This window comes from Geotrypetes seraphini, chromosome 13 (genome assembly GCF_902459505.1).
Source record: "Geotrypetes seraphini chromosome 13, aGeoSer1.1, whole genome shotgun sequence".
Classification (NCBI taxonomy): Eukaryota; Metazoa; Chordata; class Amphibia; order Gymnophiona; family Dermophiidae; genus Geotrypetes; species Geotrypetes seraphini.
The window spans coordinates 46,701,810-46,727,892 of NC_047096.1; the positions used below are offsets into that span (position 1 = coordinate 46,701,810).

General features: G+C 49.2%; 1 protein-coding gene across 5 annotated transcripts in view; it reads right to left on the reverse strand.

Moving 5' to 3' along the window:
- APLP2 (amyloid beta precursor like protein 2) overlaps positions 1 to 26,083 on the reverse strand; it is a 341,040-nt gene that overhangs the window by 215,223 nt on the left and 99,734 nt on the right. For 4 of the 5 annotated variants that reach the window (XM_033919055.1, XM_033919054.1, XM_033919052.1 and 1 more), the window contains exons 2-3: positions 20,513 to 20,686; positions 12,695 to 12,824 (exon numbers count right to left, since the gene is read on the reverse strand). In XM_033919055.1, coding sequence (XP_033774946.1) covers positions 12,695 to 12,824; positions 20,513 to 20,686 — 304 coding nt within the window. Of the gene's footprint in view, positions 1 to 12,694; positions 12,825 to 20,512; positions 20,687 to 26,054; positions 26,060 to 26,083 lie in introns of those variants that run through there. The other variant, XM_033919053.1, reaches the window with a different exon arrangement.

Below are 26,083 nucleotides of genomic sequence, written 5' to 3' on the forward strand. Positions count from 1 at the left end.
TCAACCTTTTTTGGGCAAAGGCACACTTGTTTCATGAAAAAAATCACGAGGCACACCACCATTAGAAAATGTTAAAAAATTTAACTCTCTGCCTATATTGACTATATATAAAGTAATTCTCTTGAATAGGAATCAAATAAACACAAAGAAAGTATTTTATAATTACTTTATTACGAAATAAAAATTATAAAAATTATAAAATACTTTATTCAGTGCGAAACCTGGGCCTGTTTGGCTGAACACAAAGCTGATATTCTGGCTGGAATGGAAGAAAGACACACACGTAGCTCTTCGTCAACAGCTCTCAGTCTCTCTCTGTATTTGGTTTTTATAGCATACAAAAATAGACAAATATACCCTCCATCCTTTTTATTAAACCACAATAGCAGTTTTTAGCGCAGGGAGCTGCGCTGAATGCCCAGCACTGCTCTTGACGCTCATAGGCTCCCTGCGCTAAAAACCACTATTGCGGTTTAGTAAAAGGTGACCATATTGTAAAATATAGACAGCAGATATAAATTCAGAACTGTGCATAGTAAGTGAAGGGAAGTTTTCATCTCTGGGAATTTACCCAGTTAACTATTAAGTTATTTGGGCAAATTCCTTTGAAAACTGTGGTAATACTGCCTCCACTTTGCTAAATTTAAAATAAAATCATTTTTCCTACCTTGTCTGGTGATTTCTGGTTGCACTTTCTTCTTCTGACTGTGCATCCAATGTTTCTTCCCTTCTATCAGCCTGTATGCTTTCTCTCCTCCACACCTCATTCCCTCCCCCAACTTTTTCTTCCTCTCTCCCTGACCTTTCTTTCTTTTTTTGTTTCTCTTCTTTCCTTCTGTTTCCCTGCCTGCCCCCTTTCTTTCTTTCTCCCTGCCGTTCCCCAAGCCACTGCCACTGCCGCTGCCATCGGGGAACAGGACCCACCAATGGATAACAGGCCCCAAAGCCGACGCCGACGCATGCTCTCCCTGACGTCAATTCTGCAATCGGAGAGGAAGTTCCGCCCAGCCAGGCAGCGATTGGCTGGCCGGAACTTCCTCTCCGACTGCAGAATTGACGTCGGGGAGAAGAAGACTTATCGTCTCGATAGATTAGATCAGTGTTCTTCAACCTTTTTACACCCGTGGACCGGCAGAAAAAAAATAATTATTTTGTGGACCGGCAAACTACTAGGACTAAAATTTAAAAATCCCGTTTCCGCCCCATCTCCGCGAGCTCGGTCCCCACAAATCATCTGATCCCATCCACACAAGCCTCAGTTATGATTTTATATTGAATGTATTTTATTAAAGTATAAAAAGAAACAATATTCTGTAGAATTGTCATTTTATAAATACAAATAATTCAGAGCAAGGATCAACAAAACCCCTGTCTCCCCTCCCCTTCACATATATCCCCTCTACTATCAAGAAAACTGAACAAGCCAAATTATTACAGAATGCTACACAGAAATATCATGCTAACAGAATACTGAAGTAACACATGACAGGAATAGTTTTAGGGGAGTGCAACTAGGGCAACTGCCCCCTGGTCAGAGAGCGCCCTAAGCCAGCTGAAAGCTAAAGAAGCACTGCCTGGGTTTTGCAGTCCCCAGTTATGTCTAACACCAGCTCTAGCAGGATATATATTTCAAATCTGATATATTCTAATCACAAAATAGAAATAAAATTATTTTTTTCTACCTTTTGTCGTCTCTGGTTTCTGCTTTCAATCTTTTTTTCACTCTCTTCCTTCCAGCATCTGCCCCTTCCATCCACTATCTGTCCTCTCCCCCTTCCATATGGTATCTGTCTTCTTTCTATGTCCCTCTCCCCTTTCCATCCAGCTTGTGCCCCTCTCTCCTATTTACATGATTCATTCCAGCTTCACTGCTCTCTTCATTTTTATCTCTCCTACACCAGATTTATCATCGTTGTCCCTCTGCTTATTTTTCTGCTGACCTCTTCCTATCATCAATCTCTCTACTTTCTCATGCCTGTGTCTCCCCTTCCCCTCCTCTAATCTCTCTGCCAGCTGTTTCCTTCCTTTTTTCATTCTCCCTTCCCTCCTCCTCCTGTCCAGCAGTAACTCTCTTCCCTTCCTCCCCTCCCAGCAGCATCTCTCCTTCTCCCTCTCCAGTAGCAGCTGTCCCTTTTTTTCCTTGCCCAGCAGCTTCCCAGATTCCTTTCCCTCCTCCCCTCCCAGAAGCATTTCTCCTTCTCCCTCTCCAGTAGCAGCTGTCCCTTTTTTTCCCTTGCCCAGCAGCTTCCCAGATTCATTTCCCTCCTCTCCTCCCAGCATCATCTCTCCTTCTCCCTCTCCAGTAGCAGCTGTCCCTTTTTTTTCCTGGCCCAGCAGCTTCCCAGATTCCTTTCCCTCCTCCCCTCCCAGAAGCATCTCTCCTTCTCCCTTTCCAGTAGCAGCTGTCCCTTTTTTCCCCTGCCCAGCAGCTTCCCAGACTGATAGTGGTTTTCTCCCCTCCCAGCAGCTCTTCTTACTTCCCAGCGCAACGATTCACGAAGGCAGCCTCGGGTCCTTTGTTGGGTCGCGCCGCCTCTGAGGAAAGAGGAAGTTGCATCATCAGAGGCAGCCACGACTCAGCAAAAGCCCCGAGGCTGCCTTCGTGAATGCTGCGCTGGGAAGTAAAGGAGAGCTGCAGAGAGGGGAGAAAGCCACTGTCGGAGGCTCCCCAAGATCTCTCCGGCCCAGCGCACGCTTCCGATGCTGATCTTGCCGGTCCTGCGCGGACCGGCAGGAAGTTCAAATGAGTCAATCTTGCCGGTCCTGCGCGGACCGGCAAAAATTTCCTGCGGACCAATACCGGTCCGCGGACCGGCGGTTGAAGAACTGTGGATTAGATCGCCAAGACAAAGTGAGTCCTGGGTGATCGACTCACTTTGCCTTGGCGAGCTACTGGCGCCCCTGCCTCGGGCCCCCTGTAAGCTCCGGGCCCGGCGGCCCTGCGGCACACCAGGCAACATCTCGCGGCACACTAGTGTGCCGCGGAACAGCGGTTGAAAAACACTGATTTAGACACTTTGCACTTAAAGCAATTATTCGAAATTATGATCCCCTATTAAAATATTTTGAAGAAGACAAAGATAATGATCCTAATGCAAAGTACAGCTATAAGAAGCTGAACAGTGAACTATTTCATATTACACTTGAAGTTTTGAATGATGTCTTATCAGAACTGGCTTCCTTAACCATGGCATTTCAAAAACATGGTTTGACACCATTGGAAGCTTATCATCTTGCACAGGGTAAATTGAACAATCTTCGAATGCAATACTTAGGCGACAAGGTTAAATGGAGTGATACAGTCAACAGTCTTCTTGACAACAGGATGAGGTCTGGAGAAAAAGTTTCAGTGGATACTAATGCCATATTAATCTTCATCAACATTCTATGTTTGCATCTGGGTGAAAGATTTCCTGAAAATGAAGTTGAGGAATGGTCTGCTTTTGACTGTACAGCAATATCACAATGCGACTTTGACTTCGGAAAAGCACAGTTACTTACCGTAACAGGTGTTATCCAGGGACAGTAGGCAGATATTCTCACATGTGGGTGACGTCATCCACGAAGCCCCAACGTGGACAGCTTTTCAAGCAAACTTGAAAGAAATTTCAAGCCTGCTGTGCTGCACCACGCATGTGCATGCCTTCCCGCTCCACTAGAGGGCGCATCCCCACCTCATGGTCCTCAGTTCACATAGCCAGCAAAGAAGCCATCCCCAGGGAGGAGGGTGGGTTGTGAGAATATCTGCCTGCTGTCCCTGGATAACACCTGTTACAGTAAGTAACTGTGCTTTATCCCAGGACAAGCAGGCAGCATATTCTCACATGTGGGTGACCTCCAAGCCAACCAAAAAAAAAAGGGAGGTGGGAGGATGGCAATTTAAGAAAACAGATTACTCAAAACCGACTGGCCAAACCGGCCGTCGTTCCTGGACAGAGTATCCAGGCAGTAGTGGGAGGTGAAAGTATGAACCGAAGACCAAGTGGCAGCTTTGCAGATGTCCTCAACAGATGTAGACCTGAGGAAAGCAACCGAAGCGGCCATTGCTCTGACTTTATGCCCCGTGACTCGACCATGCAGCGTGAGACCAGCCTGAGTGTAGCAAAAGGAAATATAAGCAGCCAACCAGTTGGACAAGGTGCGCTTGGAAACAGGACGTCCCAGCCGATTAGGATCAAAAGACAAAAACAATTGAGGAATCGTCCGATGAGACTGAGTGCGTTGAAGATAAAAAGCCAACGCCCGCTTACAGTCAAGCGTGTGAAGCGCCACCTCATCGGGATGAGAGTGGGGCTTCGGAAAAAACACCGGAAGAACAATTGACTGATTGAGATGGAAATCAGACACAACCTTAGGCAAAAATTTAGGATGGGTGCGGAGAACCACCTTGTCATGATGGAACACAATAAAAGGTGGGTCCACTACCAAAGCCTGCAGCTCACTAATCCTTCGAGCGGAAGTGAGCACAAGTAGAAAGATCACCTTCCAAGTGAGGAACTTGAGATGAGACTTATCCATAGGCTCAAATGGAGGTTTCATAAGTTGAGCTAGAACTACATTGAGATCCCAAACCACAGGGGGAGTCTTGATAGGAGGATGGACATTCAAGAGACCCAAGGATGAAGAAAGAGAGACTTCCCATCAAGGTGTCGATGAAAAGCAGCAATCGCACTAAGATGCACTCGGATAGAATTTGTCTTAAGACCTGATTGAGACAAATGAAGCAAATACTCCAGAACCGAGGACACAGGAACCGACGAAGGATCCACATGACGAGACGAACACCAGGACAAGAATCTTGTCCACTTCTGAGAGTAGCAAAGTCTAGTCGAGACTTTACGAGAAGCCTCCAACACCTCCCTGACCGACTGAGACAAAGGAAGAGAAGTCAGGGGGAAAGGAACTAAGCAGTCAGATGTAGAGACTGAAGATTGGGATGCAAAAGTGAACCCCGACTCTGAGAAAGCAGAGAGGGAAAAACAGGCAGAAGCAGAGGCTCCCTGACACTGAGTTGAAGAAGCGGGGAAAACCACGGCTGGCGGGGCCACCGAGGAGCAATCAGGATCAGAGTGGTCAGCGCAGACCTGAGATGTACTAGCGTTCGCAGGATCAGAGGAAAAGGCGGAAACGCGTAGAGGAACTTCCCCTCCCAATCGAGGAGGAAGGCGTCGGCCTCGAGACGATCCGGGGAGTACATCCGGGAACAGAAGAGAGGCAGTTTGTGATTGACGGGGGAAGTGAACAGATCTATCTGAGGAGTCCCCCACCGCTCGAACACCTGTCGCAAGACCCGAGAGTGCAGCGACCACTCGTGCGGCTGGAGAAGGCGGCTGAGCTTGTCCGCCAGACAATTCCGCTCCCCCTGAATGTAAACCGCTCGAAGGAAGACGTTTTGGGAAATTGCCCACTCCCAGAGACGAAGAGCTTCCTGACACAGGGACCAGGACCCCGTCCCCCCTTGCTTGTTCACATAATACATCGCCACCTGATTGTCCGTACAGACTAGAACTACCCGATCGTGAAGCAGGTGGCGGAAGGCCACAGCAGCCTGATAAATGGCCCGAAGCTCCAAGACGTTGATGCGACAGCGACGGTCCTCTGCTGACCACATCCCCTGAGTGCGCAGGCCGTCCAGATGAGCCCCCCAAGCATACTCCGAATAATCCGTGGTTAGGACCTTGTGGTGTGGAGGGGCGAGAAAGAGCAAACTCTTGGAAAGATTGGAAGAGTTGGCCCACCAACGGAGCGAGCGTCTCAAAGAGGGAGTCACCATCATGGGACTGGCGATCGGGTCACGGTCCTGACACCACTGGGAGGCCAACGTCCACTGAGGGATCCGCAGATGTAATCGGGCAAACGGTGTGACATAGACTGTAGAAGCCATATGACCCAGCAGAATCATCATGCGTTTCGCCGAGACCGAGGGCAGCAGAGAAACTTGCTGACTCAGATGGAAGAGGGTCTCCACTCGAGGAGGAGGAAGGAACGAACGGAGGCAAACCGTGTCCAGCACGGCCCCGATGAACTGTAGAGATTGAGAGGGGCACAACTGGGATTTTGGAAAGTTTACCTCGAACCCCAGACTCAGAAGAAAGATAATAGTCTGTCGGGTCGCTAAGATAACCCCCTCCCTGGACGGTGCTTTGATCAACCAATCGTCCAGGTAGGGAAACACCTGAAGCCCCCGAGACCGCAGGGCCGCTGCGACAACCATCAAGCACTTCGTGAAGACTCGAGGGAACGAAGCCAGTCCGAAGGGGAGGACCCGATATAGAAACATAGACATAGAAACATAGAAAGGTGACGGCAGAAAAGGGCTACAGCCCATCAAGTCTGCCCACTCTACTGACCCACCCCATTAAGTCTGAGTGCTGCTCGACCCACGTAGGGATCCCACGTGGATGTCCCATTTATTCTTAAAGTCGAGCACGCTTGTGGCCTTGATTACCTGCGTCGGAAGTTTGTTCCAGTGATCTACCACTCTTTCTGTGAAGAAATACTTCCTGATGTCACCACTAAATTTCCCTCCCCTGAGTTTGAGCGGGTGCCCCCTTGTGACTGAGGGTCCCTTGGGAAGGAATATATCGTTTTCTACCTCGACACGACCTGTGACGTACTTAAAAGTCTCAATCATGTCACCCCTTTCCCTGCGCTCCTCTAGAGAGTACAGCTGCAATTTGCCCAGTCTTTCCTCGTATGAGAGACCCTTGAGTCCAGAGACCTTCCTAGTGGCCATTCGCTGGACCGACTCAGCTCGAAGCACATCTTTACGGTAATGTGGCCTCCAGAATTGCACACAGTACTCTAGATGAGGTCTCACCATGGTTCTATACAGTGGCATTATGACTTCAGGTTTGCGGCTGACGAAGCTTCTATTGATACATCCCATCATTTGCCTCGCCTTGGATGAGGCCTTCTTCACCTGTTTGGCAGCCTTCATGTCTGCACTGATGATCACTCCCAAGTCCCGTTCCTCTGAAGTCCTAGCTAGTGTTTCTCCATTCAAGGTGTATGTTCTGCATGGATTTCTGCTGCCGAGATGCATGACCTTACACTTCTTTTTTTTTTTTTTTTTTTATAATTATACAATCTTATTTTACAAGAATTAATTCTTGTACATTGAATACAGGAAAGAAAATTTTAACGCAATAATACTTTTGCCACAATCATCATAATGATGATAATAAACCCCTTCTTAGACCACAATAAACAGGGGTTGACCAAAACTAAAATTAGAGAGAAATTTAAAGGAATAATACAAAAAAGAAAGGCATAATGTATCTAGCGCCCAATTATTATTATCCCTTAATCCTTAATCCTTGATGATCTGCTTAACATCTAGAAATTCCTTCAGATGGTTAGGAGAGAAAAAAACATATTTAACACCTAAGTACCTAACCAGGCATTTGCAGGGATACACCAATAAAAATGTTGCTCCAATATTTATAGTCTGTTGTCGCATTGCAAGAAAATCTTTCCTCCGTTCTTGTGTAGTCTTAGCTACGTCAGGATATATCCATATTTTCCGTCCCCCAAATAATTTTTGGGAATTTTTGAAAAACAATTTCATAATCATATTCACATCCTGTTCAAAAACAAATGATACTAATAATGTTGCTCTGTCCATTTCAGATGTTATCGTTTGTTCCAATAAAGCCGTCACATTTGCAAAATCTATCACATTTGTCTCTCCTTCTCTTACTTTCCCAATCTCATTTCCATCTTCATTTACCTTTCCTTTTCCATCAGGCATCTTTTTATTTGGTAAATAATAAATTTTATTAATTGGAGGAATACAATTTGAAGAAATTTCCAAATTCTCAATGAGGTATCTTTTCAGCAAATCAATAGGTAACATTCCTGAAATTTGAGGAAAATTTAGAAAGCGGAGGTTCAAACGCCTATTAAAATTTTCAAATTGTTCTAGTTTCTTATGAATGATAGAGCTATCTTTAATTGAAGCCAATTTGAATTGTTGCAATTGATGTATGTCCCCCTGCATTTGCTTGGCTTGGCCTGTAAACTCCATTTTCATAGATTCAACTGACCCAGTCAAAATTTCCAGTTTTTCATTTAATTTTGTTACCTCATCAGTTGATTTTTCAATTTTCCCTTCCATCCTCTGCAACAATTGCCAGATGCTGTTCAAAGAAACCTCCGTTTGAGAGAGGGAAAAATCCCCTCTCTCTGCTGTTGATTCCATCTGCCGTCCCGCCGACAACGCTGAGCCCTCGCCGGGAGACCCCACGCTTTCACTTCCGGAAGAGTGTGTCTCTCGCCACAGCGTTTCGGCTGTAGCCGGACACGGAGGCGTCGTGGGAGCTGAAGGAGACAACGATGTTTCAATGCCCGAAAGGGCCAGTGACTCCCTCCCGTCACCGCCCAACGCCGAGCTCTCCACTCCAGCCTGTGTGGGCGCCGGAGAAGGCGCGAAGAAACGGTCCATCGTCTGCTGAATCGGGGTGGACATCAGGGCCGACGAGGCAGAAGCCCTAAGCACCCCTTTCCTCTTAGGAGGCATCCGTGTAAGGTATTTGAAAAACGCAGATTAGGAACTTGTTGAGAACGTCTCTCGCAGCTCCTCTACATCGCCGCCATTTTGGTCAGTCACCTGACCTTACACTTCTTAGCGTTGAAGTCCAGCTGCCATGTCGTGGACCATTTTTCCAACTTGATCAGATCCTGCGTCATACCATCCGTGGGATTGCTTCCACCCACTATATTACACAGTTTGGCGGCGTCGGCGAACAGCGCTACTTTACCCTGAAGCCCTCGGGTCAAGTCCCCTATGAATATGTTAAAAAGGGATGGTCCCAGGACTGAGCCCTGCGGCACTCCGCTAGTCACCTCCGATGTCTCAGAGAGGGTGCCATCTCAGATATTGGAGATGCAACTCCCCCACCTGAAAGCGCAAAAACTTGCGAAAGGCGGGATGCACCGGAACATGGGTGTATGCCTCCTTCAGGTCGAGGGAGCACATCCAGTCCCCCTCGTCGAATAACGGATACAGAACCGGAAGGAAGAGCATTCTGAACTTCTCTCGGATAAGGTACTTGTTGAGCCGCCGGAGGTCCAAGATGGTGCGAAGATCCCCCATTTTCTTGGGGACCAAGAAGTAGCGGGAATAGAACCCCCTGCCCCGCTGACAAGGAGGGACACGTTCTACCGCCTGGAGGCGCAATAATGCTCTGGTCTCCAACAGCAGAAGCGGGAGCTGCGACCGGTTGGAAGGACACGCGCCGGGCGGACTTTCCGGAGGAACCTCCCGGAAGTTGAGGGAGTAACCTTCGGACACGACCCGGAGAACCCAAGTGTCTGTGGTGAGAAGAGTCCAAGCAGGATAGAAGGCGCAAAGACGGCCCCCGATGGGTAGTGGGGAGGACGGTAGTGCGGAGGGGGCCCGTCCCCAACCGCTCAGAGCGTCAAAAAGACGGGGCGGGCTTAGATGCCACTGGCGTCTGAGGTTTCTGCTGCGCCTTAGACTGCTGAGGCGGCCTTCGAGGAGGTGGTCTCGAAAAAGCTGGCGTAGTCTTCTGAGGGTAGCGCCTAGGCGAAGCCCGGAAGGTCTTAGGAACAGAGGGTTTCGCCTTAGGACTCACCAAGGAAGCGAAAGAGCGCTCGTGCTCCGAGAGGCGCTTCGTGGCCGCCTTGAGAGATTCATCGAAGAGCTCGGAGCCCACACAGGGCAGATTGGCTAGGCGCTCCTGAAGATTAGGATCCATATCTACGATCCTGAGCAACGCCAGCCGGCGCATAGCCACGACAAAAGCGGAGATCCTGGAGGTGAGCTCAAAGGCGTCATATGTAGCATGAAATAAGTAAAGACGGAGCTGGGAGAGGGACTCGACCAGCCGTCCAAAGTCTTCTTGGTGCGAAGCCGGCAGGACCCCGTGAAAGTTCGGCATGGACTTTACCAACTGGCATAAGAGGTAAAAGTGAAGGCATAATTCAGAACCCGATTAGCCATCATGGAGTTCTGATAAAGCCTCCACCCAAACTCATCAAGCGTGCGGCCCTCACGGCCCGGCGGGACCGCAGCAGAAGACCTGGAAGGGTGAGATTTCTTGAGCGAGGACTCCACCATCAAGGACTGGTGGGATAACTGCGCCCGCTCAAATCCCTTACAGGGCACAGTACGGTATTTGGACTCCATTTTGGATGGAACAGCAGTCACCGCGTACGGGAATTCAAGGTTCCTCAAAAAAGCCTGCCGGAGCACCGGATTTAACAGGAGGCGGAGAGATTCCCTGGATGGGGAAGGGAGATCCTGCTCCACCAGGAACTCCTTGGAATATTGGGACCCAGCCATAAGGTCTAAATCCAAGGCCTGTCCCATATCTTGAACAAACTTTGAAAACAAAGAAGGGCGCACACCGGACCGATCCTCCTCCAGGGTAGGTGAGTGAGAGCAACGAGCTGCCGAGAAAGAGGGCGAGGCCTCGCGCGAATATCAGGGCCCGCACCAGGATCCGATCCCCAAGAAGCAGCACCGAGTGAATGCACCGGGGTCGAGGACCTCCGAGGAGCCTCTCAGGGAAGACCTCGGGGTCCGGGGCACCAAAACCCACCGACGCCTCGGAGAGGGATCCCAGGAACCTCGGATCGAACCCTTCCGAGGGGGCGATCGAAGCAACCTTGGGTTCGAAAGAGAAAGGTCAGAGACCTGAAGAGCCTCGATGGTTCGGGCCGGCGGGGAGCGACCCCGCCTCGGAGGGGAGCCCCGAGAGCGTTTACAACATTTAGAATGGCGCTTCGATTGAGGCTGGCTCGGGGGCAAAGAACCCCCCGAGGCCCTGGAGGAAGACTCCGAGGACGACAGCCGCCGGGTCTGGCGCACCTTGCCCCGGGGCACCCGAACGCCCCGCTCAGGCTGGTCTGAGGCCGAGGTCGGCTGCAAGTGGCCCAAAGCCGAGGACAACTCCTAAGAAATCAGAGCCCGGAGCATGTCATGAAAAACCGGAACCGCCATCATGGACGGCATATCGGTAGCAGCAGTACACTCCAGTGAGGGCGACCTCAATACCGAGTATTCCCTAGGAGTGGATACTGACCCCGACTTGGAGGACCGGGCCGGGGCCGAGGTCGTCCCACCAGGCCCAGCCGAGATCCCCATGGATGGCTTCTTTGCCGGAGTAGCACCTGAGGAGAGAAGCGGGGACTTACCCTGAGAAGGCTTCGAGCCCGAAGACGAGGGTTTCGAGGCCGAGGACAGTCGGGGCGAAGCCGAGGTCAAGGCCGGGGCCGAAGCCAAGGTCAAGGCCGGGGCCGAAGCCAAGGTCAAGGCCGAAGCCGACGTCGAGGTCGGGCCCGCCGATGGCTCCACCAAACAGATCCGCCATGCTTGCACGACGGCGGCGGAGAGCCCGAGACTGAAAAGTCGCACACCGGGGGCACGAATCGGTAGGGTGGTCAGCCCCAAACACAAAAGGCACCACCGATGGGGTCGGTGATCGACAAGAGCCAATCACACTTGGTGCACTTTTTAAACCCCGACAAGGGCTGGGACATGAAAAACCAAAACAGGCTGCAAGCAACCGAGGCCACGCGGCAACGGCAACCCAGGAGCCCCCGGATGCCGAACACAACAAATTTTTTTTTGTTTGTTTGTTTTTAGAACGGAAAAGAAAATAACAATAAGAAAAATAAACACACAGCGACTCCGAGGAAAATAACAAAGCCGCGGTGCTAGAAGGCACTTCACACGGAGAAACACAAGAACAGGGTTTCTGGCTCCGCGGAAACTTTAGAACTGAGGACCACGAGGTGGGGATGCACCCTCTAGTGGAGCGGGAAGGCATGCACATGCGTGGTGCAGCACAGCAGGCTTGAAATTTCTTTCAAGTTTGCTTGAAAAGCTGTCCGCGTCAGGGCTCCGTGGATGATGTCACCCACATGTGAGAATATGCTGCCTGCTTGTCCTGGGATAATGGACCTATCAGATCTCTTTGTTTAAAGTATAAACAATTTCTTCCGGAGGAAAGTGTTATTATTCAGCAATACAATGTCTTTAAATTCCTTGTTGCAGAAAAAAAAATCAAAAGCAATCTGATAAACAGCTTTCCAGATATGATGAAATTTGCATTTCAGAATGATCAATTTGCAGATTTAGCAAAATTGATGGACATTGGTGCCACATTCTTAGCATCTAGTTCAAATTGTGAGCGTGGTTTTAGTCTAATGAACAATTTGAAGACTAAACAAAGGAATCGTTTACATTTAGAGCATTTGGAAATGCTGATGGTGTTAAGAGTCACCTTCAAATTGGAGGCTCAACAGATTTTGACAGAATTTATTCGGACTGGATAAATATGAAAGATCGCAGGGAAAAACTCTGAAAACTAAATTGCTGTTATTTTCTAAATTTTAAGTATAAAGTACAATGATACCTTATTTATAGGTAGCACTCAATGAAACATTTCAATGAAACATAATTTATGTTTATTGAAATGAGACTTTATGTTACATAAAGTGTAACTAAATTTACATTGTGTTTTTGTTAATTCAGACTAAACTCAAAGACCTGGCCATAAATGAACTCTGGGCCCTCTGGCAGTCATTTTTATAGTGCAAACAAATTTAGTTTTTCTTTAAAATGCGCACAGACAAAATTTTTTGCGCACACAGCCTATGAAAAATTAGAGGGAACATTGCTCCTAATGGCCTCTGACCAAATGCAATGCAGTCGTGTACATACCAAGACACTTGTAGGGTAGAACAATGTGGGAATGGCCCTTGCACTGATTCTTTCCCTTCTTGCACCAGCTATCAATTCTGACAGGATGGATTGCTTCCACAAGATTTGTAATCTGAAGTTCTGGATACACCTTCGAAACAAACATAAAATGAGAATTTTTAAAAATTACATTTTGTAATTGCAGACCAGAGGCCATGCTCAATATTCCTTACACAAGAGGGGGGGGGGGAACCAAACCTCTATAGAAACTGGAAATACCAAACCACCCCCACCCTTCAAAATCTATTATCAACAGTTCCTGAAATACACTGCTTCAATGGCCTTTGGGCTTATAGGCGGTATGCAACAAAATATATACCAAGGCCTGGATTCTCTAAACCAGAGGTGTCCAACCTGCGGCCCAAGGGCCGCATATCGCCCCGTGAAATATTTTGGGAGGCCCCAGTCAAGGGCGATGCAGTGTTTTCCTCTGCTACCCCCAGGTGTTTACTGCCTTGCCGGCTCCCTCATCTGTCTTGCTGCAGCGTTTGTGAGGCCTCAAAAACATTTTATTCGGCCAATGCGGCCCAGGGAAGACAAAAGGTTGGACACCTCTGCTCTAAACCAATGGTATTACAGTTCTTTGTGCTGGAAAGCACAGTTACTTACCGTAACAGGTGTTATCCAGGGACAGCAGGCATATATTCTCACATGTGGGTGACGTCATCTACGGAGCCCCGATGCGGACAGCTTTTTCAAGCAAACTTGATTGAAGATTTAAAGTTTGCTCTGCTGCTCCACGCATGCGTGCCTTCCTGCTCCACTAGAGGTCGCATCTCCCCCTCGTGGTCTCCAGTTCACTTAACCAGCAAAGAAGCCAACCTCGGGGAGGCAGGCGGGTTGTGAGAATATATGCCTGCTGTCCCTGGATAACACCTGTTACGGTAAGTAACTGTGCTTTATCCCAGGACAAGCAGGCATGATATTCTCACATGTGGGTGACCTCCAAGCTAACTGAAAAGGGATGGAGGGAAGTTGGCAATTTAAGCAAATAGATTACGCAATACCGATTGGCCGAAACGGCCATCGATCCTGGAAAATGTATCCAGGCAGTAGTGGGAGGTGAAAGTATGAACCGAAGACCATGTGGCAGCCTTGCAGATTTCCTCAATGGGTGTGGACCGGAGGAAGGCTACGGAGGCTGCCATCGCTCGGACTTTATGTCCCGTTACTCGACCATGCAGCGCGAGACCAGTCTGAGCGTAGCAAAAAGAAATACAAGCAGCCAACCAGTTGGACAAGGTGCGCTTGGAAACTGGGTGACCCAGCCGATTAGGGTCGAAGGACAAAAACAATTGAGGGACTGTCCGATGAGACTGAGTGCGTTGGAGGTAAAAGGCCAACGCTCTCTTACAGTCAAGCGTGTGTAGCGCCGTCTCTCCGGGGTGAGAGTGGGGCTTGGGGAAAAATACTGGCAAGACGATGGACTGGTTGAGATGGAAATCAGACACCACTTTAGGCAAGAACTTAGGGTTAGTGCGGAGGACCACCTTGTCATGATGGAATACCGTGAAAGGTGGGTCCGCCACCAGCGCCTGTAGCTCGCTAACTCGCCGAGCGAAAGTGAGTGCGAGCAGGAAGATCACCTTCCAAGTGAGGAATCTCAGATGGCATTTGTCTAATGGCTCAAAAGGGGGTTTCATGAGTTGAGCCAGGACCACATTAAGATCCCAAACCACCGGGGGAGGTTTGAGAGGAGGGTGGACATTCAAAAGGCCTTTCATGAAACGAGAAACTAAGGGATGGAGTGAAAGGGCGTTTCCTTCCAGGGGTTGATGGAAGGCAGCAATTGCACTAAGATGTACCCGGATGGAGTTGGTCTTCAGGCCGGAGTGGGAAAGATGGAGCAAATATTCCAGGACCAAGGGGACCGGGACCGACACCGGGTCCTGGTCGTGCGAGGAGCACCAGGACGAGAATCTGGTCCACTTTTGGGAATAGCAGGTTCTAGTCGAGGCCTTCCTCGAGGCTTCCAGTATTTCCTTGACTGATTGCGACACAGGGGGAGAAGTCAGGGGGAGAGGAACCAAGCATTCAGATGAAGAGACTGAAGATTTGGATGCAACAGTGAACCCTGGCTCTGCGATAGCAGAGAGGGAAACAGAGGCAGAGGCAGTGGATCTCTGGTACTGAGTTGAAGTAGAAGGGAAAACCAAGGCTGGCGTGGCCACCGAGGAGCAATCAAAATCATAGTGGCTCGCACTGGTTTGAGATGGACCAGCGTCCGCAGAATCAGAGGAAAAGGCGGAAACGCGTATAGAAACCTTCCCTCCCAATCTAGGAGGAAGGCGTCAGCCTCAAGGCGGTCCAGGGAGTACATCCGGGAGCAGAATTGAGGGAGTTTGTGGTTGAGGGGGGAGGTGAACAGATTTATCTGAGGAGTCCCCCATTTCTCGAACACATGTCGTAAGGTTTGAGCGTGCAGCGACCACTCGTGTGGCTGGAGGAGGCGGCTGAGTCTGTCTGCCAGGCAGTTCCGCTCTCCTTGTATGTACACCGCTCAAAGGAAGATGTTGTTGGAGATTGCCCACTTCCAGAGACGCAGGGCTTCCTGACAGAGGGCCCGAGACCCCGTCCACCCTTGCTTATTTACATAGTACATTGCTACCTGGTTGTCGGTTCGGACGAGAACCACCCGGTCGTGGAGCAGATGTTGAAAGGCCACAGCGGCGAGATAGATGGCCCGAAGCTCCAGCACGTTGATGTGGCAGCGGCGGTCCTCTGTTGACCACATCCCCTGAGTGCGTAGGCCATCCAAGTGAGCTCCCCAAGCGTACTCCGACGAATCCGTGGTGAGTACCTTGCTGTGTGGAGAGGCGAGAAAAAGTAAACCTTTGGATAGATTTGAAGAGTCGTCCCACCAGAGGAGCAATTTTTGCACGGAAGGAGTCACTGTCACGGGACGGTCGATCGGGTCCCGGTCCCGACGCCATTGGGAGGCCAGGGTCCATTGAGGAATCCTCAGGTGGAGGCGGGCGAAGGGTATGACGTGGACGGTAGAGGCCATGTGGCCCAGAAGAGTCATCATCTGCCGAGCTGATACCGAGGTCAGCAGAGAAATCCTTTGACTCAGACTTACTAACACCTCTTGACGTGGAGGAGGAAGGAAGGAGCGGAGTCGAACCGTATCCAGCACGGCCCCGATGAACTGTAAGGACTGAGAGGGGAGCAGCTGGGATTTTAGGAAGTTTACCTCGAACCCCAGACCTTGAAGGTAAATAATAGTCTGTCGGGTCGCTGAGATAACCCCCTCCCTGGACGGGGCTTTGATCAGCCAGTCGTCCAGGTAGGGGAATACCTGGAGGCCCTGCGCACGTAAGGCAGCTGCGACCACCACAAGGCACTTCGTGAAGACTCGGGGTGACGACGCCAGGCCAAAGGGGAGGACTCGGTATTGTAGATGCAGGTCCCCCACCTGAAAACGCAGGTACTTGCGGTGAGCGGGGTGCACTGGAACATGTGTGTAGGCTTCCTTCAGATCGAGGGAGCAGAGCCAATCGCCCTCGTCGATGAGAGGATAGAGAATCGGTAGGGAAAGCATCCAGAACTTTTCCCGCACCAGAAATTTGTTGAGTTGCCTCAAGTCTAGAATAGGGCGCAGGTCTCCAGTCTTCTTTGGTACCAGGAAGTAACGGGAGTAGAACCCTTTCCCCCGTTGGTCGGGGGGAACCACCTCCACTGCCCGTAGGCAAAGCAGTTCTCGAGCTTCTGAGAGAAGGAGGGGTAACTGAGTTCGGTTGGGAGGGCACACCCTTGGAGGATTGTCTGGAGGGTTTTCCCGAAAGTTGAGAGAGTATCCTGATGAGATCACGCCAAGGACCCATGCGTCCGACGTGACTTGTTCCCAGCGCGGGTAGAAGGCTCTGAGGCGTCCCCCGATGGGAAGGAGGCCTGGGGCTGTGGCGGAGGGGGCCAGCCCCCATCCGCTTATCCCGTCAAAAGGACGGGGATGGTTTGGCGGTTGCAGGCGTCTGGGTGGAGGCCGTGAGAAGGCAGGGGTAGACTTTTGAGGGTAGCGGCGAGGAGGGGCCCTGAACGGCCTGGACGCTGGCGGTTTTGGTTTTTGCCAAACAAGGGAGGCAAACGAGCGTTCGTGCTCCGAAAGGCGTTTCGTAGCTGCCTCGATAGTGTCATCAAAAAGTTCTTTGCCCACGCAGGGGAGGTTAGCCAACCGGTCCTGTAAGTTGGGGTCCATGTCGACGAGGCGTAACCAGGCTAGGCGGCGCATGGCGATAGCGAAGGCTGCCACTCTGGAGGAAAGTTCGAAGCCATCATAGGCCGCATGAAATAAATGGAGGCATAGGTTGGAGAAGACCTCCAGGAGCAGGTTAAAAGCTCCTTGGCGTGAGGCCGGCAGGTCGGTCGTAAAGGCTCCCAATAGTCAAATGAGATGTTTCAAGTAGGACGTGAAGGTGAAAGTGTAACTTTGTACCCTAGAGGCCATCATAGAGTTCTGGTACAGTCTTCTGCCGAACTTGTCCAGGGTCCGACCCTCTCGACCTGGGGGGATTGCCGCTGAGACCCGGGAGGGGTAAGCCTTTTTCAGGGAAGATTCTACCAACAGCGACTGGTGGGAGAGCTGTGGTTGCTCAAAACCTGGGTATGGTACTGTACGGTACTTGGACTCCATTTTGGAGGGGACAGTTGTTACCATATAGGGGGTTTCCAGATTCCTGAAGAAAGCCTGTTGGAGTACCGGATTGGGCGGTAAGTGAAGGGACTCTCTGGGCGGTGACGGTAAATCTAGTTCCGCCAGGTACTCTTTAGAGTATCTTGAGTCGGACTGGAGGTCTAAGTCCAGAGCGTGGCCCATGTCCTGGACAAAGCGAGTGAAGGACGGGCAAGACGTTCCCGGGGCCCCGTGTGGGGACGGTGAACGAGACTTCCGTCGGGCGGAGAAGGAAGGGGAGGCTTCCCTCGAGTATCGAGGTTCATGCTCTGACCCGCGCTCCGAAACCGGGGAAACACTGTGGCAGTGTTCCGGGGTCGAGAACCTACGTCGTCTCGAGGAGCCCCTCTGAGACGATGCCGGGGTACGGGGTACCGATCGATGTCGAATCGGTGACCTCGACCCGGACTCCCTCGGCTCGAAGCCCCAATCCGAGGGGGAGTTAGGAGGATGTGAGGGTTGGAGAGTGATAACTCAGTCACCTTCAGTGGTCCTGTACGGGGCGTCGGTGAACGGCCTCGTAGTGTGGGAGAACTCCAGGCCTTCTTAGAGGTACGGCGGTTCGAGGTTTCGGTCGTTTTAGCGCGACGCTTTGCCCCGCGGCGGTCCGAGGAGGGAGAGCATCTCGGGCGCCTCGGGGAGGAATCCGAGGAGGATGGAATGCGGCGAAGCTGGCGCACTTTGCCCCGAAGGGGCTCGACGCGAGGCTCAGGCTGGTCCGGCGCACGCGAGGTCGAGGTCGGCGCCGGATGTAGTTGGGCAAGTGCAGCGGACAGCTCCAACGAGATCATCGCACAGAGCAGATCCTGGAATACGGGCACGGACAGCATCGAGGGCATGTCCGATGCCTAAGTGTACTCCACCGGGGGCGACCTCGTATCAGAGTATTCCCGTGTGGTGGAGGCACGGCCCGAAGGCTTGGAAGGTTTCGCTGGGGCTGAAAGCATGGGGTTTCCACCATGCGTCGCCGGTGTCCCCGAGGCTGGCTTCTTCGCTGGTGCGGAACCTGAAGAAGGAAGAGGAGACTTAACCGGGGCCGAGGCTTTTTGCTGTCCCAAGGTCTTCGGGGTCGAGTCTCGAGGTGGTGCCGAGGTATTCGGGGCCGGGGTCGAGGCCGGGGCAGAGGGTTGGTCGGCGGTGAAAAGGTCCGCCATGCGGGCTTTTCTTCGACGAAGGGCCCGGTTCTGAAAAGTAGCGCACTGGGGGAGTCGGTTGGATGGGCAGCCCCCAGGCAGAGGATGCACCGGCGATGCGGGTCTGTGATGGAAAGAAGCCGCTCGCACCGGGTGCACTTTTTAAAGCCGGTCAAAGGCCGGGACATAGAAAAACGAAACTGGCCGAGGCCCAAGTAGCCACGCGGCCGCGGCGACCCAGAAGCCTCCGGGTCGGTCAAAAAGAAGCAGGAACAGAAAAAAATAAATAAATAAAAACGCGCACAGCGACTAAATCAATAAAACAAGAAAATATCGCGGTGCTAGAAGGCAGTTGGGGCAGAGCCTAAAAATACACGTCTTCTAGGCTCAGCGGAAAAATTTGAACTGGAGACCACGAGGGGGAGATGCGCCCTCTAGTGGAGCAGGAAGGCACGCATGCGTGGAGCAGCAGAGCAAACTTTAAATCTTCCGCATCGGGGCTCCGTAGATGACGTCACCCACATGTGAGAATATCATGCCTGCTTATCCTGGGATAATCAGAGTATTTTTCTTTACTGGATTTACTAGAAGCAGGTCTTGTCAGACAAATTTTGATCAATTTCTTTGACTGGGGGATCAGATAATCGGATAGGAGTGAACTAAATGTGGTGTATTTAGATTTTAGCAAAGCCTTTGACAGTGTTCCACACAGGCATCTAATAAATAAACTAGAGTGCCCTCAGTATGAGCCTAAAAGTAATGGACTGGGTCAGGAACTGGTTGAGTAGAAGGTGACAGAGGATAGTGGTCAATGGAGATCACTCGGAGGAAAGGGATTTTACCAGTGGTGTGCCTCAATGTTTGGTTCTTGGGCCCGTTCTTTTTAACATTTTTATAAGCGATATTGCTGAAGGGCTGTCAGGTAAAATTTGCCTCTTTGCAGATACCAAAATCTGCAATACAGTAGACACCATAGATGGTGTGAACAACATGAGGAAGGACCTAGTGAAGCTTGAAAAATAGTCTGAAATTTGGCAGCTAACATTTAATGCTAAGAAATGCAAGGTCATGCATTTGGACAACCCGAGGAAATAGTACAGTTTAGGGGGTGAAGAACTTTTGTGCATGAAAGAGGAGTGAGACTTGGGCATGATAGTCTAATCTTAAGGTGGTCAAACAGGTTGAAAAGGCAATGGTTAAAGCTAGAAAGTGCTAGGGGGCAGAGGTATGGACAGTAGAAAAAAAAGGAGGTATCGATGCCCCTGTATAAGACTCTGGTGAGACCTCATTTAGAATACAGTGTACAATACTAGAGACCAGACCTTCAGAAAGATATAAGTAGAATGGAGTCGGTCCAGAGGAAGGTTACTAAAATGGTCGGTGTTAGGGTTACCTTATGGCTCCAGAAAAAAAGACAGATTGACATATCTGGGTTTTATTTCCATTGAAAGCAATAGAAGTAAAACCTGATGTCTCAATCCGTCCTCTTTCTTGAAGCCATATGATAACCCTAGTCAGTGGTCATCATAAGGTGTATGGGGACAGACTTAAATATCTCAATATGTATACTTTGGAGGGAAGATATGAGAGAGACATTTAAATAGCTACATGACAAGGAAAGGAAGCTCTGTAATGAGAGGGTTTGAGAGGGCATAGGATAAGTTAAGAGGTGATAGGCTCAGGAATAATCTAACAAAATACTTTTTTTAAATAGAAAGAGCAGTAGATGCATGGCACAGTCTCCTGGTAGAGGTGATAGAGACAGACTGTGAATTCAAGAAAGCATGGGAAAGGCACATGGGATCTCTTAGGGAGAGGAGGAGATAGTGGATGCTATGGATGGGCCATTTGGCCTTAATATGCCATCATGTATATATGTTTCTATGTTTTTCTTATAATATTAAATAACTCTCTGGCCAACCTCACAATTCTCACAAAATGATGGCTCTGCATGCTATTGTAATGTATCGAGCTCACCTCCTGACAGTACTGCAGAATTTCTTCCTTTGCTCCAACACAGCTTTTGGTGCCCGATGGGTCAGGTTCCCAGTTCCCAGTCTGTATGTTAACATGCATATTCAACATCCCACAAAACATTGCCACCTGGGGCTCTGCCACAGCAAACCCTGTCCCAGCATTGGCTGCCAGTGCCTGAAACAAAATACACCACATGCCACATTAGTCCACACAAAAATTATGAATATACATTATAATACTGTGTTCATTTGAAGACTAAAGAATGTAACATTTGCAGCAAGCAATCTGGGATATTGCTTAGGTGCTGACAAAACAAAAGTCAGATTTGCATTCTTATACAATTTTATTGAAAGAATTAAAGATTTCCTTCACAGTTCAGTGCAGAATTATTTAAAGGACAGATTGACAAATACTTTATCCAATACCTAGGTTGCAAATCTAGTTTTGTTACAGGACCGTTTCAAAGGAAAAACAAACAAACATACAGCTAAATTAAAGATGTAAAGTTATATTTTCTCATATGAGAGATCTATAACTGAGGTTCTCCATGGATAACAGGATAAGCCAACCACATGTGGTATCACTTGATTAATCTGATTTACAAGAGCTCAAATTATTTGAGGTTTTTTGGACATGTACAAAGATCCCCTCCTAGTGGCTAATGCCATGTTCGTGACCCTGCTAAGTCAGTCAACCACACAGCTAGAGCCCCAAAAAAGTAAACCAATCATAGGGGAGGAATGAAGAATTGTGTAGCTACCTTATCTTGTTGTCCACACAGAACCCCACTACAGGTAAGCAAACCAGCTTTCTCTATGGACAAGCTGGATAAGGCAGCTACATATAGATGACCATCAAGTTGAAGATGCAATAATCAGCTTAGATTCTGCTGAAAACCCTTATACATACTTGCAGCGATTGGTTGAATAACAGAAATAAACACAGAGCATATGTTAATCATAGAACTGGTCACAAGTTCTAAATCTCAGAATTGTTATAGGTTCACCAAGACCATAAAGTATATATCTGGCATGTGAGAAGAGCAACTTAATGCTAAAGAAGGTTTGGATAAATTCCTGAAGGAAAAGGGGATTGAAGGATACAGATAGAAGTAAGGATAGGTTTTTTAGGGCAGGGAACACTCGACAGGTCATGGACCTGATGGGCCGCCGCGGGTGCGGACCGCTGGGTGCGATGGACCTCTGGTCTGATCCCGGTGGAGGCAACTTCTTATGTTCTATGATGCATGTAGAGGTGGAAAAAGTAATGAACAGTAGCATCACAGCATCAGGCTAGGTTTGCAGCAGGCACAAATGCTGGAGGAACACTGCACAGTTATACATCTGTTAGGGCAATCATCACCCGGGGCTGTGCACTAGGGGCCTACCATCTGCTGGAACAAACACGATAGAATAACCAGAGAAAGAACATAAGAGAAGAGAGAAATGAATCAACAGGGAAAAATTATGTTCTTACCTGTTAATTTTCTTTCCCTTAGACGCAGCAGATGAATCCAGAGACCAATGGGATAGCTCACATCTACCAGCAGGCGGAGATAGAGAAACTGATTAACAGGTGGTCCTATTGGCTGGCACTCCTCCTGTCTCATCAGTATAGCTCCTTGCCCAAGCACACGTAACCAGCAATAGGCATAGCATGTAAAAAACTTCTTTCCCATAACAAATCTCAAAATGCAATAATACAGAAAACAACCTGCCATAATAACAAACTGCGAAAGTTGCAAAAGAAAAAACCGAGAGACAATATCCAGAAAGGGTGGGGCTCTGGATTCATCTGCTGCGTCTAAGGGAAAGAAAATTAACAGGTAAGAACATAATTTTTCCTTCCCTAGCAACAGCAGCAGATGAATCTTTAAAAAGGGATCAAGAGGTGACCCGGGAAACTACAGACCAGTGAGTTTGACCTCGGTTCCGGGGAAACTGGCGGAAGCACTGATTAAAGAACACATCGATGAACATTTGGAAAGAAACAAACTTTTGAAAACAACCCAACATGGTTTCTGCAGGAGGAGATCGTGCCTAACGAACTTATTGCACTTCTTCGAAGGAATTAACAAACGGATGGACAGAGGAGACCCCATAGACATCATATACCTTGATTTCCAAAAAGCCTTTGACAAGGTGCCTCACGAACGTCTACTCCGGAAACTGAAGAACCATGGAGTGTACGGAGACGTACATAGATGGATCAGAAACTGGTTGGCGGGTAGGAAACAGAGGGTAGAGGTGAAGGGCCACTACTCGGACTGGATGGGGGTCACGAGTGGTGTTCCGCAGGGCTCAGTGCTCGGGCCGCTGCTATTTAATATATTCATAAATGATCTAGAAACAGGCACGAAGTGTGAGATAATAAAATTTGCGGACGATACAAAACTATTTAGTGGAGCTGGGACTAAAGAGGAATGCGAAGAATTGCAAAGGGACATGAACAAATTGGGGGAATGGGCAGCGAGATGGCAGATGAAGTTCAACGTTGAGAAATGTAAAGTATTGCATGTTGGAAACAGAAACCCGAGGTACAACTATACGATGGGAGGGATATTATTGAATGAGAGCAACCAAGAAAGGGACTTGGGGGTAATGGTGGACATGACAATGAAGCCGACGGCACAGTGCGCAACAGCCGCTAAGAAAGCAAATAGAATGCTAGGCATAATCAAGAAGGGTATTACAACAAGGACAAAAGAAGTTATCCTGCCATTGTATCGGGCGATGGTGCGCCCGCATCTGGAATACTGCGTCCAATATTGGTCTCCGTACCTTAGGAAGGATATGGCGTTACTCGAGAGGGTCAGAGGAAAGCGACACGCTTGATAAAAGGGATGGAAAACCTCTCATACGCTGAGAGATTGGAGAAACTGGGTCTCTTTTCCCTGGAGAAGAGGAGACTTAGAGGGGATATGATAGAGACTTATAAGATCATGAAGGGCATAGAGAGAGTAGAGAAGGACAGATTCTTCAAACTTTCGAAAAATAAAAGAACAAGAGGACACTTGGAAAAGTTGAAAGGGGACAGATTTAAAACGAATGCTAGGAAGTTCTTCTTTACCCAACGAGTGGTGGACACCTGGAATGCGCTTCCAGAGGGCGTAATAGGGCAGAGTACAGTACAGGGGTTTAAGAAAGGATTGGACAATTTCCTGCTGGAAAAGGGGATAGAGGGGTATAAATAGAGGATTACTGCACAGGTCCTGGACCTGTTGGGCCGCCGCATGAGCGGACTGCTGGGCATGATGGACCTCAGGTCTGACCCAGCAGAGGCATTGCTTATGTTCTTAATCCAGAGACCAATGGGATGTAGCAAAGCAATCCTCAATCTAGGTGGGAAGCAAACGCCGTCTCCGCAACAACCGAAGCACAAAACGCCCCTACCGCATGCGCCCCCACATCCAAGCAGAAATGGGGAGAGAAAGCACACTCGGAAGACCAATTACCCGCGAGACAAATCTCCTCCAAGGAAAAAAACCTCTGGGCCGAGCCCAAGAAGTAGCCATCGCTCCAGCGGAATGGTCATGAAGTTCTTTCGCCAACCGCTTCCCTGCCAGCAAGCAAGCATAAAGAATGTCCTCCTGGACCCATTGAGCGATGGAGGCTTCGGACGCCACCAAACGTTTGAGGCATCCCTTGAAGAATGCAAAAAGGAGATATAAACAACTAAAAGTCGTAAGAAACCGAGCTCACAGAGAACGCTACGTACATATCAAAAAATGCAGTGAATAAAAGCACTGCTCCCAATTTCCCCTCCCAGGAAGAAGGAAGGAAAAGCGAGCATGACATAAAAGAAAGGATGACACCTCCCTAGAAAGAAATAATGGTACCATCCGAACTGATACCCCATATTTCGGAAATCAGAAATAGGAATCCCCGTTGAACAAGGCCTGCAACATAGAAAACTGCAGAGCTGAAGCCATGGCCACAAGAAACCCCATGTTCAACGGCACAGCCCTTTAGAGTCCCAAAAGACAAGGATGAAATGAAGCCTTCGGTATACTGAGAAGAAGTACGTGAAGATTGTACTCCAAACCGGGCTTTCTAAGAGGCGCATGAATATACCGCACTCTGTTTAGGACCTGAACTACATGAAGCTGAGAAGTAAGCGAAGAGCAATATACCTAGCCCTTGTAACAAGCTAAGAATGGCACTAGAAGCTGAAGGGAATTGAACGCTAAGCCCTCGGCAATACACCTGTGCCAAAAAGGAACTCTGGAGTGGTTCAAACGTTAAGAAGCACCCAAGAAAGGAAAAACCTCCAAAAGGAAGCAGAAGCCACAGGAGAAGACGTCCGTAGCACCTGGATAAGAGAAGAAACAACCTGCTTCGCATAATTCTTACACGTCAGCCAAGATTTTTCAAAAAACTAGGTCGCAATACTAAAGTAGTACAAATATCCATGTTGAACGGACCCTAGGTGAGCAAAGCCGGAGATACCAGGAAACTTCTTAGTCCGGCTGTTGAAAGACTCATCAAATCCGCAAAGTAAGGATGGCGCCGCCAATCCAGAGATTCTACAAATACTGTGCCCGGAAAGCGAGCTCGAGGTGGCAAATCCAAGCCATCGGAAAACACTGAAAAAGAGAAGGCAGAAGCGAGAAAGGAGCCATGCAGCTACCCCCTCTAACTCCCACTCCCTGGGCCCGCCGAAGAAGCTAGGAAGCTTAGAATTGAGAGACGAGGCCATGAGGTCTAGGTCAAGCAGATCTCACTTCCATAAAAAGAGCTAGAATGCTTGAGCCACAAATCTCAATATCCAGGATGCAGAAGATTACACTATTACTAACATGCACACTTTCCAGAGCGTATACAGCGCTGTACACTGTAACATACAAGAAATGGGCCATGCTCAGATTCCGGAGAGAAAGTCTATCCAAACTCTTATCCTGATCCATAAAAGGATCTGCCAACAGAAGACGAAGATGAGAGTCCACCCATTGAAGCAGAACAACTTCACCTGCCAATGAGTACAACACTTACTGCCCAAGCAGTAGAGAAATACCCCCATCCTAATACTGACCAAAAGGACCCTCAGCGGCAATCCGGAAGAATGATCTGAAGCTCCAGAAAGGTAGCCTCACCCTGCTCAAGAGCAGAAGAATGAACAAGTACTGAGTCGCCTCTGAAGACCAGACTCCAGGAGCTGAGGATGGAAGCCACGGAGCCTCCCAACCCGACAGCCCGGGATGGTCGGTGGTCATGAGATAGTCCAGCAAAGACCGAGACATGCCTTGAAAAGAGAAATCGCGCGGAGCCACCAAATCATACAGAGCGATGCAGGAGGAGCATACCAAATAATTGGTGCCCTGAGATACCGGGAACCACCGGAACAAAAGCGACTGCTGTAGCGTAAGAAGGGGAAAGCAAGCCTAAGTCCCCAGTGGAGTCAGCAATATGGATCCCAGAAACTGTACAGAATCCCATACTCTTGGTCAAGGTAAGCGAAGAAGAACACCAATCTGAGACAGAGACTCCACGCCAAAGTCTCCGGAAAGAAACACATGTCTCTCCTATATGAATAAAAACATCACCCCGATATACCTATAAATAGTACAGGAGA